The sequence below is a fragment of the Canis lupus genome, chromosome 10, assembly GCF_011100685.1.
Source record: "Canis lupus familiaris isolate Mischka breed German Shepherd chromosome 10, alternate assembly UU_Cfam_GSD_1.0, whole genome shotgun sequence".
NCBI classification, from domain to species: domain Eukaryota; kingdom Metazoa; phylum Chordata; class Mammalia; order Carnivora; family Canidae; genus Canis; species Canis lupus.
Window position 1 is genome coordinate 9300226 of NC_049231.1, and position 20793 is coordinate 9321018.

General features: G+C 40.3%; 1 protein-coding gene across 13 annotated transcripts in view; it reads right to left on the reverse strand.

Moving 5' to 3' along the window:
* The window catches only part of GRIP1 (glutamate receptor interacting protein 1), a 660770-nt gene that overhangs the window by 144368 nt on the left and 495609 nt on the right, over positions 1-20793 (reverse strand). For all 13 annotated transcript variants that reach the window (XM_038549951.1, XM_038549944.1, XM_038549942.1 and 10 more), the window contains 2 exons: positions 2587-2722; positions 105-250 (listed from right to left, as the gene is read on the reverse strand). In XM_038549951.1, coding sequence (XP_038405879.1) covers positions 105-250; positions 2587-2690 — 250 coding nt within the window. In that variant the 5' untranslated portion in view covers positions 2691-2722. The remainder of the gene's footprint in view (positions 1-104; positions 251-2586; positions 2723-20793) is intronic.

Genomic DNA, 20793 nt, shown 5'->3' on the forward strand with positions numbered 1-20793 from the left:
CCTGTAATGAGACAGTGATGGCAAAAGGGGGCAACGATGGAGAACCAATTGTTTAAGGCAAAAAAGTGGCACAGCTGTTCTGCGCCCGCGCTGTGATTACTTACAGACTGGCGGCAGCTCATACTCGACTTCAAGAACCACTCTTTCCCCGACGTTCTTCAGCAAGCTGATGATCTCATCGTGGCGGAATTTGGCCAGGTTGATCCCATTCACCGCTTTGATGTAGTCCCCCACATCCAGCTGATCACTTCTGCAAAACAGGGCATGTTGCTTCAGTGGCCCCCTCCTCTCTACAGGCCTACGTTTTCACTTGTCCTTTGGAAAAATGCACACAAGCCCCGAAGGCCTGCGTGGCAGGAGCCCCTGGCCCCGGGCCTGGAGTACAGCTGAAGGTGGCTGAGAGATCCAGCAATCCTCTCATCCCTGCTGACCGGCTCACCCTGAAAGCCCTTTACCGGATCTGCTATGGACTCTGATATTTTCCCTAACCCTTTGCCTCTTTTAAAGAGCACCATGAAACAAAATAGATTGTTGTTGTTATTGTTGTTGTTGTTGTTGTTTGGTTGCTCTGCCCCGAGTCGGTTCTCTAGGAACAGAGTATCCAGATCCTGGCATTGCCAGGACCTTTTCTTTCTTCTTATTCTCTGTCATTTTGCTGCTGGCCTCCTGGACATTTCCTAGCTCTCAGTATCTTCACTGGGAGTTTGTTGAGGGCTAAGGAAAGGGCCAGCTTATATTGCTATTTATTGCTTACAGCAGTAATGAGAGAGAGGGAGAGAACAAATTACAGTGAAAGCATAGGGTTTCAGGACAATTCTCCCCTCTTTCCAACACAAGAATCGAATGGAGGCTACTGGGCAGCCCCGGTGGCGCAGTGGTTTGGCGCTGCCGGCAGCCCTGGAGACCCAGGATCGAGTCCCATGTCAGGCTCCATGCATGGAGCCTGCTTATCCCTCTGCCTGTGTCTCTGCTTCTCTCTCTCTCTCTCTCTCTCTGTGTCTCTATGAATAAATAAATAAGATCTTAAAAAAAATTAAAAAGAAAGAACTGTGGCTATTTTGGGGGTTTTAGGCAGACTTCACGTCTAAGGTAAAGGCAGGCAGTGAGACCACAGACGCTACTTAAAATCTGCATCACGGATGAGGACCTTCAGGAATACTCTGTCCCCACACAGAAACACCTAATGCATTTATTTAAGTCCAGCTCCAATCATTCCTCTTCGGAAAGCTTTCCTCATCTGCTGCAGCCTGCAGTCCATGCTGCCCCTCTTCCCTCCGGTTCAGTAACTCTCCCCGGACAACTTAACCACCTAATGCTCTGTGACAACAATGACCTTGTTGCCTTTTACTATCATGCAATGCTGTTATTGCTCTCAAGCTCTTTGTGCTCTTTATCCCTACCTCCTCCAGCAAATTATAAGCCCCGTAGGGCAGGGATCTTACCTTCGATCATTTTAGTTTACTACTTGTAAAACGGTCGTACCTTCAACAAAGAACAGTTGGTAGGTGACAACGTGAATTGTTGGTAATTGACAGTGTGACCCGCACAGCACAACTTTTAATGACAGCATCACTACAACTGGACATAGCACTGCCCCCCCACACCCCCTCCATTTACCCTTGCTTCAGGGCGACACATGAAAAAGCTCTGGAGACATGGGAAGCTCTAGCATCACAGATTGGCCATGACGGTTATAAAATAAAGGGGGCTGTGGGTGTGGAAAGAAGTCTCTTTCCTTCTGGAAAAAAAAAAAAAAAAAGGAGATGAGGGTGCTTGTGCTGACATCAGCCTATTTCACCAACAGCACCTCAGATTATGGACAGTTAGTTGCACGAGGCCTCTGTATTGTACAGACAGGTCCATCATCCAAAGCAGGCATGATTTTCAGGGATACCTGGTAAGGGAAGAACCCTAAAATGTAATTTGTGATTCTGTGGGCAAGACTCTTGATGTGCAGGAGGTAAGATGCATTAACCTCGCTTTCAATGAAACCTGATGGTCCCATCTGAAGCACATCTCAACCGGTCCATGAGGCAAGCCCGCCTGTACCCCCCTGGCAGCGGCCAGGGCAGCGTGCAACTCATCGGGAGGGGGACACAATGAGACCTCCCCAGCTCCGCTCCCCTGCTCTTGGAAACCTCATCCTTGTCCTCATGAAAAGGACGATCTCGCAAGTAGAAAAGCAGAGAAGGCGTGGGCCAGGCAGATCGTGACTCAGGAGCTCGGAGACGGGCCTCCCGATGCCTTGGCTGGCCGCCCCCCCCACGCAGCTGCCCACACGCACGATGTAGGGTCACCGGGCCTGTTTGCTTGATCAGCCCTGGCCGCTGCTTGGTGGCATATCTGGGGACTCAAGCCATGCAGGCATTTTAAAGCCGAAGTCTTCTGAGAGGCCTAGGGGCTCCCTGGCGACTTGGCACAGGCCAGGACAGCTTCCCAGACACACCCCAGCGTGCGGCTGCCCGGCAGATGGCAACTGTCATTTATTTATCAGTGACCTTTACTGAGGGAGCTTGATTTTTTGCATTAGTCACCCCCCCACTGTGCTCCTTTTCCTACATTCCCCCCCCCCCCCCGAGATGTTACCTGGCAGCGATTCCTCCTTGGCGCAGGTTTGAGACCCGTGGCTTGCCATCCTTGTCAACTCCGCCCGACACTGTCAGCCCCAGGGTGGTGCCCTCCTTCTTCATCAGTTCAACCACGGTGGAGCCCTTGAATTCCTCTGTGGGAAGGAAAGCATTTGCCTCATTAGATGAGGGTCGAAGCACAGGATACTGCTGTGTGTGGTGAAGGGACTCCTGCCATCAGCTCTTCCCACTTCTTCCCTTATGAGAAAGGATCTGCGGCCTCTTATCCACGGTGCTTTGCAGAGCATCTCATAACGACGTGCACGCGGACCAAGCTGAGGCAGATACTCTATCGCAGGTCATTGAAATGGGCCCCAGTGGGTTAGTCCACTCTAGGCTCAACAACAAAGAGTCCGATGTGGCTTATGTACAAATGACAATATTCACCCTTTGTTTTGCGACTTTCTTTGGTTCCTCTCCTTGTAACTCCAAAGGGGACAGCTGAGAGTTGTAAGACAAGGGCCTAGCACAGAGTTTTAAGCAATAACACAACAATAATTTTAAATAATAATATCGATCATGCAGCAGCAAGCTCCAAGTTGCTGTTACATTTTTAGCTAAATAAGCCAACGACACAAGAGAAGAGAGCTTTCTACAAGGTCAAGAAAAATATTACTGACTCTGTTGTTTTTTTTTTTTTCTTTTTCTTTCAGAAAACAAAGTACAATGGCTTCACAAAACAGTTCACATTACTTCTTACAGGATGTGTCACAATATGGTAAGGTGGGGTTGGTACTCAGAATCTCCAGGTAATTGCCACACATCCTTCATTCTCTACTTTCAAAATTTTCAGATCCCACAGATCTGACAATGCCTATACACGGAGAGGGGACCTGAATCTTCTGATTTTAGGCACAACAGAGAGAAAGCTTTGAGAATATCCTTTTCTTTCAGAAATAAAAGTAGTCAACATCGACCTATCCAGAGATTAACCATGATAAACTGTTTTCAAATTCTCCGTTATGTTATTTCCCTTTTGCATACACACTTTCCAGGGAGGGATGGGGAAACTCAAGTTTTCCAATTCTTCCTGAATCACATTATGAATTTCAGGAGTTATGACCTTCGAGGATTTCAAAGACACTCACCAAAATGAAAGAATGGACTTTCTTCTTCAAAGTTAAGAAACCAAAAAGGTTACTGGCACACCTCTTCCCCTTCCTTAATTACACGTGACAGTTAATTATCATATCAAAAATGTATATGAATCCTTATCATAAAAGTTTTTAAATTGCTGCTGCTGGTATATTATCCCATCAACCAATGAAAAAAATAAAATCAAGTTAGGGAAGGAAATTATCACTCATCTGATCTAGTAAGGAAAACAGTATTCCAGGAAGGAAGGCACGGGAATAGGCCACTGATTTCCTCACCAACGAACGTATTAAATATCATTTCAGGCAAGGCTTTCAAGATTGCCAGAGCCTGTGACCTCTTGCATATGTGCATATGCAAGCTGTGTTGCTTTTTAAAGTAGAAGCCAAGGAAGAGTCTATGAGTGTGAATGATGTCAGCTTCATTCAGTACATTTTGTATGAAAGATCAAATAATGATTGAAATCCAGGGATCAAAATTCTTGTCATGTGCATAAAAGCGCAGGGCCTTTTACATGATTTACCAGAAGGATTTGAAACAAAATTCCATCATTGTGTGCATTTAACCTGTATCACCTTAAATCGGAATAAAACAACCCCTTCTACCTCCCATAAAAACAGATAGGCCCAACTGGTACTTAACGAGGTCAACCTAACAAACAACCCCTAAAGTCCTTCTTAGCAGAAGGCTAAGTATAAATTACTTTAAAAATTAGGTTAAATAATTAAAGTAATGAGAATTACATAACAGATGATGACTATTCATAATACAGAGACATAATGTGCTCAATGATCTTGCCCAACAAAAGAATTCTTTGCATTTTCTTAAAATACATAGATGCTCCTGTATATTTAAGCATTTGGTCATAGATCTTTACTTGAAGAATTGGAAGCATAGTTTTTTAAGGGCCCATCTGAAAAGTCAATCAGAAATGTACAAAGAGGCAACTATGAAACAGTAATAATCAGTAAGGGAGAAATAAGTTTTAACTAATAAGACCTTCACTCCTCCTAGGTTTTCAGACACATATTTCCTGCATCAAATGGGACACCAGCACATAGATGCAGCCTTATGGGATGTGGACAATGCAGTTTTCTCCAGAAGGGACTCTGCTCCTTACCAGGCTTCTGGCTGAGTCTTGGAAATCTCAAAAAAGCTTAATTACTTTAGCTTAGTTTGGTCTCTGTCAAAATATAAATCTATCTGGGCTTCTTTTAAAACTGGTAATAGTCAATTACCCTCTTATTTTAAAATGTTTCAAATCTTTCCCCAAGAGCTAGTTGTAATAACATGAAAGCGAGAAAATATTGATGCACCAGTGAATTGAGTAATTTGTGCCTTCATGGATTCAAGCGTTTATTGAGCGCCTACTATGAGCCAGAGAGTGAAATTCAAAGATGAAGAAAGGCAGAGATGCTTACAGCCTAGTCACAGAGGCAAATGAGTCACAGACCACCATGCCAGAGGGTGGTTTGGGGTAAGGTAGCCACACAGGAGACAGTTCTGGCTATAATGTAAAGTGAAGGCTCGCTGTTCCAAATGCAACATCTATTTCACAATTTTGTCTCCTGTCTAATCCATCTGTATTTATCGATCGGGATTAGCTGAGCAGAACAGACTTAAGGAGGAATCTAAATTAGGCAAAACTCAGGGGTAAAGATGGAATATTGTTGCAAGAAAATACGCTGAATCATGAGAATGTTAACTGCCAGTAAGTATCTCTAGACCCTGAAGGATTGACTAAATCTTTTATGGGTGTTTTGAAGGAACAGGAGAAAAGAAGCAGTCAGGAGAGGGAGGAACATGCTTCTGGAGTATACTTTCTGCTAATCTGTACTCTCCGTTAGACGAATCAATCATTTTATGTATTTTTTGGTGTTTAGTGTTTGCATAATGATCTCATGGCAAAGAGAAATGATGACAGATGCATGCAATTGCATGAGTTCACTTATATATCCAAGCTTACTGAACAAAACTCTGCAGTGAAACACTGGAACTTAAGCAGTGACAATTTATTTCTTTGTGACTTAAATTGCAAACATCCCTCCCCAAATTAAGAAGAACATGTAGAGAAGACTGTAGCATCCCCAAATTGGCAAGCAGCACAGGGAACAGATGATGCCCAATTGGCAAGGAATGAGATGGTTTTCGATTTGACATTTTCCTTTATCACCATATTTAATTATCTTAGCAAGTAAGTTGCAGGTTTACAACTGTATCTGTACTCACTCAACATAACCAACAAGAATCACACTGATAGAATGGGATTTAGTTTTTTGCTGCTCTTCCTTGGATTTTGTAATTCAATCCTCTTAATTACTGAACTCCAGAAAGTTTTAAGGAATGTAGCAGTGATGCCTGGTGAAAGCAAGAGAATTATGAAAAGTTCTTGCAAATAAGAAAACTCAATAACATAGATGATTACAAAAAATATGCCGAAAGCCATATCCTTTTTTTTTCAAAGATTTATTTATTTATTTATGACAGACAGAGAGAGAGAGAGAGGCAGAGACACAGGAGGAGAGAGAAGCAGGCTCCATGCCGGGAGCCCGACGCGGGACTCGACCTCGGGACCCCAGGATCACGCTCTGGGCCAAAGGCAGGCGCCAAACCGCCGAGCCACCCAAGGATCCCCCAAGCCATATCCTTTATATAAACAAATAGCTGGTTAGAAGTTACCATAAAAGAAAAGACCATTTACAGTAGCCAACAATAAAATTCCTAGGAAAAAACTTAATGAAAATGTACAAGATTTACATTAAGAAAATGTCAAAAACACTTCTGAGGAACATAAGATCAGAACAAATGTAAAAGCACTCCATTCATTTATTCAATAAAAAACTGAGCACTTACCATATGTGCCAGGCATCGTTCTAGGCTTTGGAGATATAAAACTGAACAAAATTAAGAAAATCCTTGCCATCTAAGGATTAATATTCCAGTGGGTAGCACAATCTAACGTCAATCTATGAAGTTCACAATATCAATAAAAATGCCAATAAGATTTTTTGGGACACAAGATATATTCAATACTATTGCAAAAATGGAACATGCATCTCTGCAAAGATTCTGTGAAAAACTGTGATCCCAAAGTAGACCTGGTTAATGTTACGATGATAGAACATAGAGGAGCCTGTCCATGATGCAAACCCGAATGAATGTATTGGAGTCATGACTGGATGTTACGCTACTAGTTATATCTCCCTAGTTAACCCAAAGTTTGAGCCTAGAGCGGGAAGGCTGACAAAGCCTCTGCGTCTGCCTTCCAGACATTGGTCAGAGTCTGGATCTGCTTGGCTTTACAAAGGAGAAAAAGAGAAAGAAAGATAGAAAGAAAGGAAGGAAGAAAGAGAGAAGAAAAAAGAAATGAAGTAGCACAGACACAGGGCATCCGGAACCCATTATTAGACCATCTTCGTGTTTTGTAATACTGGTTTGCATAAAATAAAGGTATGACATAAGAATCATATATTGTTTTGTAAAACTTTTGGCGTCTGGACATTCTTGGTTCATTGCTTATTTAAAAAAAAAACAAAACAGAATTAGGGTTAGGCCAGAAAAAGAGAGTTAATTCCAATTTTTGGCAAGTCCCTAAAATTCAGGGACTGAATGGACAGGGAATCCCAGAGTGCACAATTCCAACAGTTGCTGAAAGTGGGGAGAGAGACAAAAAGTGATGATAACAAAGAGGAATAAGGACTATGACAAAAAATAAAGGGCTGTCATGGAGCAGCCAGGGTGGACCCCTAACCAGAGGCTGGGCAAGGAGTGCTCGGAACGGCCCCTTGGAAGAGCCATCCCTGAGCTATCTTGAAGACAGCCTCCGTTCAGTGAGTGGAGAAGGGGGGGCTTTGGAGGCACAGAAATAGTAAATGGTGGGTGATTACTTGGTTCTGGGGAGAGGATATCCATCAGCTGAATTTGCACTTTCTCCATCTGGCTGCATGTTAGAATCACCTGGGGAGCTGTTCAAATACCAATGCCTGGGCCCAACCCAGAACAAACCATCAGAATACTTCCTAGGGGGAATTTTTAAAATTAAACTTTTACTTTTGAGATTAACTATAGATTCTCATGCAGTTCTAAGAAATACTGTAGAGAAATCCCATATGGCCTTTATCTTGTTCCCCCCCTGTGGTAACATCATGCAAAACTGTCATACAATATCACAAGCAGGATACAGACACTGGTGTAGTCAAGAGACAATATAACAAGTTCCCTCGTATCATCCTTTATTGCCACCCCCACTTTTCTCCTCCCTGGACACTTTCCTTACCTCTTGGAAAACCCTAACCTATTCTTTTTGCTTATAACTTTGTTACTTAAAGAATGCTAAATAAATCGAATCATACAGTGTGAAAATTTTGTGGTTGACTTTTTACATTCCATATGATTTTCTGTACTGTAGCAATAGTTTGTTCCTTTTTATTGCTGCGTAGTAGTCCATGGCATAGATATACCACAGTCTGTTTAAACTTTTACCTGTTGAAAGATGTGTTGGTTGTTTCTAGTTTGCGACTATCATGAATAAAACGACTATAAACATTCATGCACAGGTTTTTGTGTGAATTATTCATTTATCTGGAATAAATGTCCAGGAGTACAATTGCTGGGTCATATGGTAGGTCCATATTTACTTTTCTAATAGATTGCTAAATTGTTTTCCAAGGTAGTCATTACCATTTTATATCCCCATCAGCAGTGTATGAGTGATTTGGTTTCTCTGCATCCTGTCTGTACTCAATGTCACTATTTTTTATTTTAGCCACACTGACAAGTGTGTCAGTAATATCTAATTACGGTTTTAATTTTTGCATAAGTTGAGTCATTTCCCCAATGGGAAATGTTGAACTTTTTTTTTTTTTTTGTGGGTACTTATTTGCCATTTCACCAAAGACAAAATGTCTCCTCATGTCTTTTGCCTATTTTTTAATTAGATTGTTTACTTCTTTTACTGTTGAATTTTGAGAGTTGCTTATATATTTGAGATACTAATCCCTTATTGATTATGAGGATTGCAAATATTTTCTCCTCCTCTGTAGATTTTCCTTTCATCCTTCATCCAAGATCTTCTGCAGAACAAATATTTTTAATTTTTATGTCCAATTAGTTAATTAAAAATTTTTTCTTTTTATGGATCATGCTGTTGTCAAGTCTAAGAACACTTTGCTGAGCCCAAGATTCAGGAAAATTTTCTCCTATATTTATTCTATAGTTTCTAAAAGTTCTGTTACTATCATGGCTTACATTTAAGTCTATGGTCCGTTTTGAGTTAAGTTTTATATAAAGTGTAAGACTTAATCAAAGATTCACGTATTTTTTAGGGCAAAGGGCTATGGATGACCAATTGCTCCAATACTATTTGTTGAATAAACTATCTTTCCCCCACTGAATCGTTTTTGCACTTTCCCCCAAATCGGTCAAATCCCAGTATTTATTTTGTTCCACTGATGTGTATATCCCTCCACAGATACCACACAATCTTTATTACTGTATCTATAAAGTAAGTCTTGAAATTGGGTAGGCTGATTCCTCCTACTTTATTCTTCTTTTTAAAAATGATTTCAGCTATTCTAATTCCATTGCCTTTCCATATAAATATTGGAATATTCTTATCTATACCTACAAAAATGTTTCCTCGGGTTTTGATAGGACTTGCATTAAGACTGTATGTCAATTTGGAAAGAATAGACATCTTTACTATGATGACTCTTTGAATTCATGAACATGTTATATCTCTCCAGTTAATAGAACATCTTTGATTCATTCATCAGCATTGTGTAGTTTTCAGCATATGAGTCCTATACATACTTTATTAGTTTAACACCTAAGTATTTCATTTTTGGGGCAACAAATGCAAATGGTATTATTAATTTTGATGTACATATATTCATTGCTAGTATATAAATATACAATTGGTTTTTGTATATTCATCTTTTATTTTGTGGCCTTGCTGAACTCACTTGGTATTTCAAGGAGGTTTTGTTGTTGTTTTGTTTTTTATGGATTCCTTAGGGTTTCTATGTAAACCATAATGTTGTCCGCAAAAAAGGACAGTTTTATTTGTTTCCAATCTGTATGCCTTTAATTTTCCTGTCTTCCCTAAAGCATGAGCTAGAACTTCTAGCACAATGTTGGATGAGTGGTAAGAGTGGATATCCTCTCTTAGGGGAAAGACATTAAGTGTTTCACCATTAAGTTGTATGTTAGCTGTAGGTTTTTATAGATACCCTTCATCGAGCTGAGGAAGTCCCCTGTATTCCTATTTTTCTGAGTTTTTCTCATGATATATATAAATATTGTCAATTTTTTGTATTGTCAATTTTTTGTATTGATTAGTTGATATGATCATGTGATTTTTCTTCTTCTCTGTGATGATGTAGTTGCCTACACTGATTTTCTAACAAACCAATCTTGCAACACTGAAATAAATCCCACTTGCTCATTATATGCAATTCTTTTTATACATCGGTGGATTCTATTGCTAATATTTTGGTCAGGATTTTCTTTGCATCTATATTCATGAGGGATATAATGTGCAGTTTTTCATTTTGTACTATCTTGGTTTTGGTGTCAGGCTAATAACACTAGCTGCATAAAATGAATTGGAGAATACATTCCTTTCTTTTCTATTTTCTGGAAGAGATCGTACGGTATTGTTTATTCTTTTTAAACATTTGGTGTAATTTTCAATGAAGCCATTTGGATTGGAACTTTTTCTCTTTTGGAGGTTTTAGATTACAAATTCAATTTCCTTAATAGTTATAGGACTGTTTAAATTAATTATGTCATATTATGGTGAGTTGTGGTAGTTCCTGACTTTTAAGGAACTTGTCCATTTCAATTGGATGAAAATCCTTGCAGGTGGGGACTAGGCATATGTATTTTTTTTTGAGGGGCACCTGGATGGCTTAGTGGTTGAGCGTCTGCCTTCGGCTCAGATGGTAATCCCAGGGTCTTGGGATCGAGTCCCACATCGGGCTCCCCACAGGGAGCCTGCTTTTCCCTCTGCCTATGTCTCTGCCTCTATCTCAGTGTCTCAAATGAATGAATGAATGAATGAATAAATAAAATCTAAAAAAAAAGGTCCCCAGGTGATTCTAACATGTCGTCAAGATTGAGAGATACTGATTTAAGATTTGGTGTGTGAGGAAAGACTGGTTGAAAACAGATTGGGAAATCAACAAAAGAAGTGCTCAGATTTAAGTTTTAGGAAAGGTAAGCTTGTTATTAGTGCAAAGCAGTGGACTTGGTAATTATGGCATGAAGTGTTGGGGAGAAGGGTATTAGATTTGGGTCAAGGAGAACCATTACAAGCTAGTGCAGTAAAATAATATATTAAGTTAGACATTGCCGTGTCAACCAATCAAAGAATGAATAACTGCTTAACCACAACAGAAGTTTATTCTGCTCATATACAAGTCTAAGGTGGGTGTTTCTGATCAACAGCCATCTCCTCTCATGTTTAGGGATCTATGGTCTTTTTTGTTTTATGACTCTGTCATCTTCTAGGGCTCTGGTTTCCAAACTATGCATTCAGATGCCTTAAGGTTACCTAGTGAACTTACAGGACCACCATGGACTATTAAAATTTTTTGAGGAACATAGAACCATTTTTGGTATCTATTGGACACAATACCACCTACTAGCTGGAAATAGTTTTGCTCAACATTGAATAATAATTGTTTTTGTTGATGTCCTATCTTCCCAAGTCAGGTTTTGGGTTTTACTAAAGAAAGGGAGTTCCATGTGAAAATCAATGTGGAACAGGAAATGAAGCTGAAATTTTGAGAAGTTGTGCAGTGGCCACCAAACACACACGCATACCAATACTAAGTACTTCAGGTTCTTTCAATTTATATGTATTAGTATTTTTTTCAAATGGCAAATGAGTGGTTAGGATGCAATATGTACTATACTGTTTGGACTTAACTACTTAATGAGTGGAACTATTGATATTTCATTTGACCCAGAGCTTCTGTTTGAAAAAAAAAAAAATTACTGAGACACTAAGGGCCCTATCAACTGAGGAAGTCTGGAAATTTCTGCCCCAGGACTTCAACCTGTCTTCATTACCTGATGGAAGGAGAAAAAGAACTTTCTTAAAAGCCACACTGGGTTGCTTCTGTTCACATTCCAATGACAAGGACTCATTCTATGTCCATACCTAACTGTAAGGGACGTGAGGAATTGGAATGTAGACAGATGCAGAAGCAATAAGGGTAGGGTGGGTTTTTAGGGACAGGGAAGCAACATGTGAGAGGTTGAAATCCATCAGTAGCTATATGGATGGTATGGATTCCAGATAGATTAAGAACTGCCCTGAGTTAGAGACGAATCAGTGTGTGGGGAGCGAGGAACTGTGAGGGGGGCAAGAGGACCTCAAGGATTCCAATTTGTTTGATTGGGGGATACTGATGTCTGTCACTAAGAAAGGGAATCTGGAAAATGAGGAAGTTTGGGTTGCTGTGCCTCATTGGAGAGGGGGCCGTCACATGATATAATGTCATACAGAGAGAAGCAAAATGTGATTTATTTATTTATTTATTTATTTATTTATTTATTTAATTTATTTATTTTTGCAAAATGTGATTTAAATACCAGGGGAAAAACCTAGTGCTAGGATGGTTTTCATCATACCTTAAACAAAGTGGGTGGTCTGTAAGACCTTCACCCTATAGCTGTAACATAAAAAGAGAAAACGTATTTTAAAAGCAACCACCCTAGGCACATTCAGCAAAATAAGCATGGGTGAAACTCTCTGCTTCTTGAGGTTCCATTAACTACATAAAAATTTTAAAAGATATTATAAATAGTGAAATGGAAATACTATTGATGAAAACTTGATGCAATAAATCACATAGGGGCCGCTGAGTGGCTCAGTTGGTTAAGGTCCGCCTTCGGCTCAGGTCAGGATCCCAGGGTCCTGGGGTGGAGCCCCACATCAGGCTTCCTGCTTAGCGGGGAGTCTGCTCCTCCCTCCACCCTTCTGCCCCTACTCCTTCTCTCTCACTCTCTCTCTCCTCTCTCTTAAATAAATATATTTTTAAAAAGCCACAAATTTCTAAATGCTAGTGATGGGGATAGTGTTTTTTCCCCTCTGCATCTCCAGTGCCTAGAATGGTGCCTGGCATATTAGTAGGTATTCCTGGTAAGTGCCGAATGAATGAACATATCCATCCCCAAAGAGGGAATTATGACCAGGCAATGAGCATTGGGTTGCAGAAACCAGAATTATTGTTGGATTGTACAGAGGCAAAAATGATGAAGAAGAAGGATTTGAATAGGAGTAGTTAGGGTTATTTCCCTAAGCTTACTTGGTTGATCAGTATTATGATTATGATTTTTACCATTTCTTTAGTGAGGGGGATTGAGACCTGCACCAGAATACCATAGCTGTATCTGTGTATTACTTTTGGAGAGAATATTATTGTTCACAGTACAGTTTTATCTATATATTACTTTTAGTGGTGCCACTAGGAAGTTTATCCCCCTCAGGAAATAAGCAGATGCTTTTTCCAATACTCATTTCAAGTTCCTCCTAACAACCCCTGGTTCAGCAAAGCTGCTGGGATCAAAGCTGGGTTTCTGTGATGAATGGCTGCATTTTCAGTCTCAGTTCTTTGCCACCCAGACTTGCAGAGAAAGGTCTTCTGGCGCTTTCCACCTCTGTGTAGTGACATGAAGGATGTACCAGAATTTCTCTCATCCCTTGGGAATCTGAGCATCAGTTAGATTAGTAGCAGGGATGTAGAGCACATAAATATTACCCAGCACGAATATTCATGTGAAACAAAATTATGATTGGTATTTATCTTACACAATGATGGGGATGGTTGGATTAATATCCGTACGTTTCTTCGGGCACCTCAAGAGAAACAGAATACATAATATGCAGTACCGAATATAAGAACCTGAGCCCCCTGAAAGGATGTGATAAATAGATCAGGATTTAAAAATAGATAAAGCTGAGATGTGGATTCTAGTGAAACTGATTCAGCTACGATATATCTCCTAAAGCATCGGAAAAAAATATCACTGATTTTAAAATACGGCAAAAGTAGGATTCCTTGTTTCCCACTTTTTTCAAAATCAATGATTTAATTGTGAAAATTTGGTGTTAAGCTTCCCAGCGTCACAAATTATTAACAAATTTATTTAATGGTTCTGGGTCTTAGTTTCCTTATCTCTAAAATAGAGGTAATAAGAGTAACCTACCCTTAGGGTGTTGTGAAAATGAAGTGGTAATATTCTTGTAAGGAATTTATTAAATTGCCATATCATAGTACCTGCCACATATATAGTAGGTGGTACATGGTATAATATATATTTATTATATTAATATAAATTAATTATTATATGTATTATAGTACATGCCACGTATTAAGTATTCCATATATATGTTAGTCGTATTATTATTATTACTAGGATATTAAAAAATTGCAGGTACACAGAGCACCAATCTTCTTTATTTTGATTGTTATGAATAGGACAAAACAATTAGCAGTGGTATTTCACCATTTGTTGAGTCATATATTCTTTTGAGAATCTAATGAAAGCCATGGGCTCCCTCCCCAGAGAAATTTTGTATACAGTTTCAGGGGAATGCATGAGAACTCTTGACCACATCCCTGTACTCAAGAAACCAGGAGGATCTTAATTTACATCAGATTTGAGCACTGTGAAAAATCAAAGAACATCTTCTGCTAGGTTGCTATTTTACAATCTGTGCACATATCAGGTGGGTGTCATGAAATAGGAAATAATGCCCAGACCTATCATTCAGTTCCTATGTAGTCATTTAATAAAATGAAACCATATCCAAGATCTCAGAAACAGGAAGTGACTCACCTCAGTGAAACTTCCCCTCTTCCTGAGTTGATGGCCTGCGTGGTGGACTTTTATATCTGAGAATCCATAAGGACCAGCAAAAGGCACTGTGCAGAAGATCCAGTGATTGCACTTGTCTTAAGAGCCCCAGGCAATTTTTCTTTGGGAAGACTCTCCATCTGTGACTTTTTACTTGTAGGTGGTTGTAATCACATTTTTTAAGTTGTTGACGCAATTGAAAACTGGATTCTGCAAGTTAATCTTAAGCAATTGGCACAGCTAATTTTGAAATTAGCTTCAATGGTCTCCTAGAGAAGTTAACTGCATTCTTACAGCTACCTGCGGGCCATTTTGGTTCAAAAATATTTTGGAGCTCTAGCATTTCGAAGACCAATTATTACTGCCTCTACTTTTCTGCAGCTCACATCCCACATCTCTAAGGGATGAATGTTTATACTAATAATTTCAATTAAGTATTTGGTCCACAACAGGGCCTGGGAGCCTGAAGGATAATAGTTCAACCTGTGGTCCTGGGAATGCCTCCTGCAGGCTATAGATGTGTCATTAGAGCTTTAAGTTCATCCTTTAGGTGATTTGCTTGTGGTATTACTATCATTTCCATCTATAACTGGAGAAATAGAGGTATCAAAAATTGTTTAGCAGATTAATGAGATATTGTGGGGTTTTTGCCAGTCTTTCTGGATATCCTTTTGGCCAGTGTTTTATGGTGAATAACTATTTAAATATAAAAAGCCAGAGTTCCTCTGTAGGGCTGGATTAGAATGATCAGATGGTCTGGTCTGGGAGTCCAGCTGAACAAAAGGGATGAGAGATAGGTCTCGTTCAGCTGAAGGGTGAGAAGAAAGAAGCACTCTGGGAGGGAAGGAAGACACAGAGGCAGACAGAGGTCAGATGAGGCTGCACAGGCAGCTAGTGAGAGCTAGTCATCAAGGAGTTAAGGAGCGTAGCTAGTGCTCTGGATGGAGGGCTAGCTGCTAGTTTAGGCACTGTTGCTTCTTCAGGGATAACTGAAAGGACAGTGCTTGGGGTCTTATCCTGCCTAAAAAAGGAAATGGATGGATGATCAACCTCAACAAGAAATCAGACTTCTTAAATGATCAGGGCAAAGTGGGTCTGAGAGGTATGCTTGCTTGGCTTCCTCCTTCCATGGATACCTAAGTACCCATGAGTCCAGCATGGGGTAGACAACCTGACTGAATAGAGAAATTAAAATAAGGAAATATTCTGATACCTTTCAGGATTACCTATCCTTTTAAAGCTGCTAATACTCTTCAAAATGTTCCCAATACATGATCTAATTTAACCTTTAGAACAACTCTGTGAAAAGGGTAATTATCCCATTTTATATATTAGGAAACGGAGATTTGAAAATTAGTTTGTTATGCAGAACTTGGTACCTGTTTTAGGTACACGAAATTCGCAGCCTCATATAGCTGAATGCTATGAATGTTCAGATTCATCATTAAGCAATTGCTAAACAATGGACACAAGAATGTAATGAAATGCTACTGAGAAAAGAGCTGAAAAATAAAGCCATCCCCAGGCAGACTCCAAGCCACCAGAGTAACAGTAAGCCAGTGAATCAGTCCCTCTCATTTTGTTACAGATGTCACAGGCATTTCCTTGACTTTCTCTTATTTTACGAGACTTGATCCATTTCGGATAAAGGAACAGATGGAAAACTAATAGTGCACTCACTGCAGACAACCCAGAAGCAAGGCGTCAGGGGAGCCCTGTAGACTCTCCAAGGAGAAGCCAGGCAGCAGGGCTGCAGTGAATTTGAGTTTTAATGGAACCCTCTTGAGACCTCACTGCAATTCAGAAAAGAAGGAGGCTGTATGGCCCACATGAAGGTCAGCTCCCGCATCCTACCTCTGACTCCCCCACCCTGACAAGGACAGTAGACTTCTCTCCTCGCCCCTCTCCTGGTCTCTTTTCTTCTGCTCCACAAGGGAAACAACTGCATTCTTGTCCCCAAGGAAAGGTTTCCCATTAGGATGAGCAGCAGGGAATGAACAGACGAACCAAAGTCATTGCCACTTCCTCTCTGTTCAGTCCTCTGTATTAGTATCTCAATCACTGTAGGGAACGCAACCTCCCCCAGCTATCTTGTAGCTTCACTCTGAATATGAAATGTTTTATCCTTGTGGTCCGTTGCCTTTCAGCCTCTCTGCATCTTTCCAGTGAATATTTATTGATAATTTGCTAAATGCTAGGCACCTTGCTATCCAGCAATAAACAAGACAGGCTTAGTCCCTGCCCTCGAAGACTTTACATTCTAGGAAGCAATACAGATCCTAAACAGTTAAAAAAGTCATAACAAATTTGATTAGTAATAATTAGCGAAACAAAGGGTGAGGGTTCTAGCCTGGGGTTAATTAAGAAAAAAACTGCTTGAAAAATATTTGCAACTCGTTCATTATGTTCACATGGTTTTGTAAAATTTGAAAAAGATATTTTTGAGTTCTTTTCCTTAAAGAGCTGCCTCCCCTCCAATGGCATATACTTCAGGTGCCACAAAACCTAGACCTTTGTGTAACATCCCTTTACATCTGAATAGAGCTTAAGGAGTTGCCTCATAGAGTCACATACATTTTCTCATTTGATTCTCATGGAAACCCAGGACTGTAAAGATGAAAACATTGACACTTGCCAGGTTAGATGACTTGCCTAAGGACACCATATCAGGCAAATCATTTGCTAGAACTTAAAACCAAGTGCTCTAATCCTAAATTCAACCTTCTTTCCACTATGTCACTTTGCTTCACGTGGGCTGTCTTGGCTTGACAAGTTGCCAAAGTGATACTTATCCAAAAAAAGTTCCAAATTCTAATAAAAACAATTCTAAGACTATTTTTCTTTTTTCCCCCTTGAAGGAAACATTAACATAATTGTAGTTCATTGTGTGAAAGTCCCTTTCACACAATAGGTAAAATAATATTTACCGATTTGTATTAAGTTAGCGACCTGCCAAATTCTCATTTAGAAGGCCACACCAGTTCCAGAAAGTAACATTTTTGTGCTGAAATTCATGAGAAATATGCCCTGCTGAATATTCAAAGAAAAGGCTTACTCTTTTTTTGTTGTTTTAATTTTTGCTCAACTCAGTGATATATATACACACTATACACACATACGAACATATTTTTCTCATATCTGAAATCTGGATACATCCCCCCCCCAAAAATATTACTACTCTTTTTTTCCCCCATTATATACTTTCCTTTTACAGATTCATCATGTGGTCTGAATACAACACCCACCCACGTTATCAAGTATGAACAGAGCAAAGGACAGTTTCTTTTTAAAAGCACAATGCCCCACCAATGCCTTTAAAATCCATTAAAGAATATCTCACCAAGCCCAGGAGAGCATTACAATAATTGCTTCCCTTACCCAGGTGAAAAAGGACGTATCTGTCAACTAAAGAAGTGCAGAAGCAATTAACACCTCAACACTCTACTGGGAAATTGCTTAAATTAAGGAAATAACAGGGATGCTTTATGGTTATTGTATTTGTAATATTTAGTTACTAGCATGGCTGTCGAGTGCCTATGTCATTGCCAACTACTCTCCCCAGTGCAACAGGGTCAGGAGCCACTGTGTGCACGACTCGGGGTGTATTTGGATGTTTGCATGGGTGGCACATACGGTTTAGTCACTTCATTTTTCAGAGACTATGTGACGAAGTAGGGCTGGTAGATGCACTCGGGAAATTAACATCCAAGGCAATATATGTCTTAAATCGGTAACTTCTCAGACATAAAAAAAACACATTTCTGAATCGTGTGCTACCACAATGGAACTGCTTTATTCCTTCTCTTCCAAAGCTGGGCTACTGCACGGGAAGGTCATGTTTCCCCAGCCTTTGGTACAGATGGCAGAGGCATGTGACTGAGCTGTGGAGTGAATCACACAGGTAAAAACCCTTGTGTGTCAGCACCAAGATCTACAGAGAACCTAGAAATCCAATCCATCATCTTTCCCTCTTCTGGGGGAACACCCAGTAATGTTATACGGCCTTTAGTGTGCAGCACAGGTACACAAATCTGCTTAGGGTTTTGCGAGAAGCTGAAAATAGGGCCTGGGAGTCTACAAATCTTAGTGAAGGTAAAATCTATTTCTTTCTTTCCTCCCCACCCCATCCCCAAAGCTTGACTATTGAAGAGGGACCAAAGCCACTCAGAAGTCCCAGGGAAAATTATATAGGATGCTTTAGTTCTTCCTTTTTTTTTTTTTTTTTTTTTAAAAACAGGTAAAGTCAGGTAAAAATGAAAAAGCATGCCGAAGGAAAGCAGCAATGAAACAAGGAAGATGCTGGAGGAGACTCTGAAGGAGGAGGGCATTCTTCCCCTTCCTAGTGACTGAATGATATCACAGATGATCTTAGAGCTCAAGACCTACTTTCATTTGGTTTTCTCCACTATGTGCCTAGAGACACCATCCAGCACCTATCCGAATACCCCAATTTGAGAAACCGATCTTCTCGGAAGCTACCTATTTCTTCTTCAGACAGTTTCAACGAGGAGTATCTACATTTATTAAACACCTCCTATGGACTAAGCCTGGCTTAGTATGCTGTGGCAGACAGACTCCCAGGTGGTCCTCTATGATCCCTAACTCCCGATCACGAGCCCTTGTGTGGCTCCTTTTCTGGACTGTGCTTCTATCTAGCCAAGAGAATATGGCAAAGGTACCCAGATGTATGTGATTATTTGTACATGATTTTGCCCAGAAGGCTATAGTGCTCCTCTCACTGGAGACTTTCCCACCTTTGTGGGCTTTGAGGAGGCAGGCAGCTGTGTTGGGGCTGCAGGCAGCATCTGGGTGACAGCCAGCAAGAAACTGAAACTCTGAACTGAATCCAGCCAACACCCTGTGTGAGCTTGGAAGCAGATCCTTCCCCAGTCAAGTCTTTTATGAGACCGCAGCCCTGCTGACACCTTGACTGTAGCTTTGTGAGACCCGAAACAGAAGAGTAGAGAAGCTATGCCTAGATTACTGACCCACAGATGTTTTTAAGCTATTAAGTCTGGGTAATATTACATAGCAATAGAAAAACAATATAGATGCTCTCTATGCATTAACTTCTTTAGGCTTCATTACTCTCCCATTTCACACAATGGGAAAATTGACACACAAAGCATGAAACTTAAATAACCAGCCAAAGTCCACATAGCAGTAGGTGGCAGGGCTGGAATTCCAACAGGGCAGGCTAACTCCAGAGCCTGTGTTCCTAACCAGTGCGGTATATTGCTTTTCTGTACTTCTTACAAAGTTTTACCTTCAGTTGTTTCCAAATCTGATTTCCTCATAGCAGGGGTCAAAAATCCAAATGCAGGTACTAATTAGAGGTAATAAAGGGATAAAACAGGCTGTGTATCACCTGATCAGTGGGGTGGGTGTGGGCATGAAATAGAATGAAGAGCAACAGTCACTGTCTCATGGTATTTGCTGGCCAAGGAAATGCATCTATAGGCCTCCCTGAGCTAATGGGATGATACTGGATGATGACGTCTGACGTGCAGGTTCCAGTTATACCTCTGAGATCATGGAGAACCCACTGAGCTCCTTTCTATAGGACTTAAAATAGTTTGAAACCGGTGATCATTTTTGTCTCAAATCTTCTATTTTCTCCTACTTATATGAACGGTGACAACGTCACATTTGTATTGTTCTCCCTGCAGATCAGCTTCTAGACACATGTATAAGGATTTATATGGTTGACTCTGCAGTATCAGCTGGCAGATATGCTTCCTTCTTGTTTCCACCTGTAGGGTTGGGCCTGGCATGCTCACCAAGATACGGTTCTTCCAGGAAGTTCTAATCCATTAATTTCCCCTTTTGTTATTATGGTACTTAAAAAAATTACCCAGATACACATTTTAGCATAAGATTCAAATGACACATAAGCATATGGAGCAAAGCCTGAGTTGAGGATGCCCTTCCACCCTCTCCCTCTATTCCTCCTCTCATCTCAGGGGAAACCACTGTCAAAATTTGTTTCTAAACTTCCACTCACTTTTCAGACACTAATATTTAAGCTAAATTGGATTTGTAACACAATGATAACTTGCTGTTTTCAATATAACGCATATGTCTTAGAAGTCTTTTCACGACGTGGCCTATAGGTCTGCTTCACACTTTTCAAAAGTTTTCTAATCTTTCTTAAAATGATTTGTTTGACCGTCCCCCATTTGATAAATACTTTAGGTTGTTT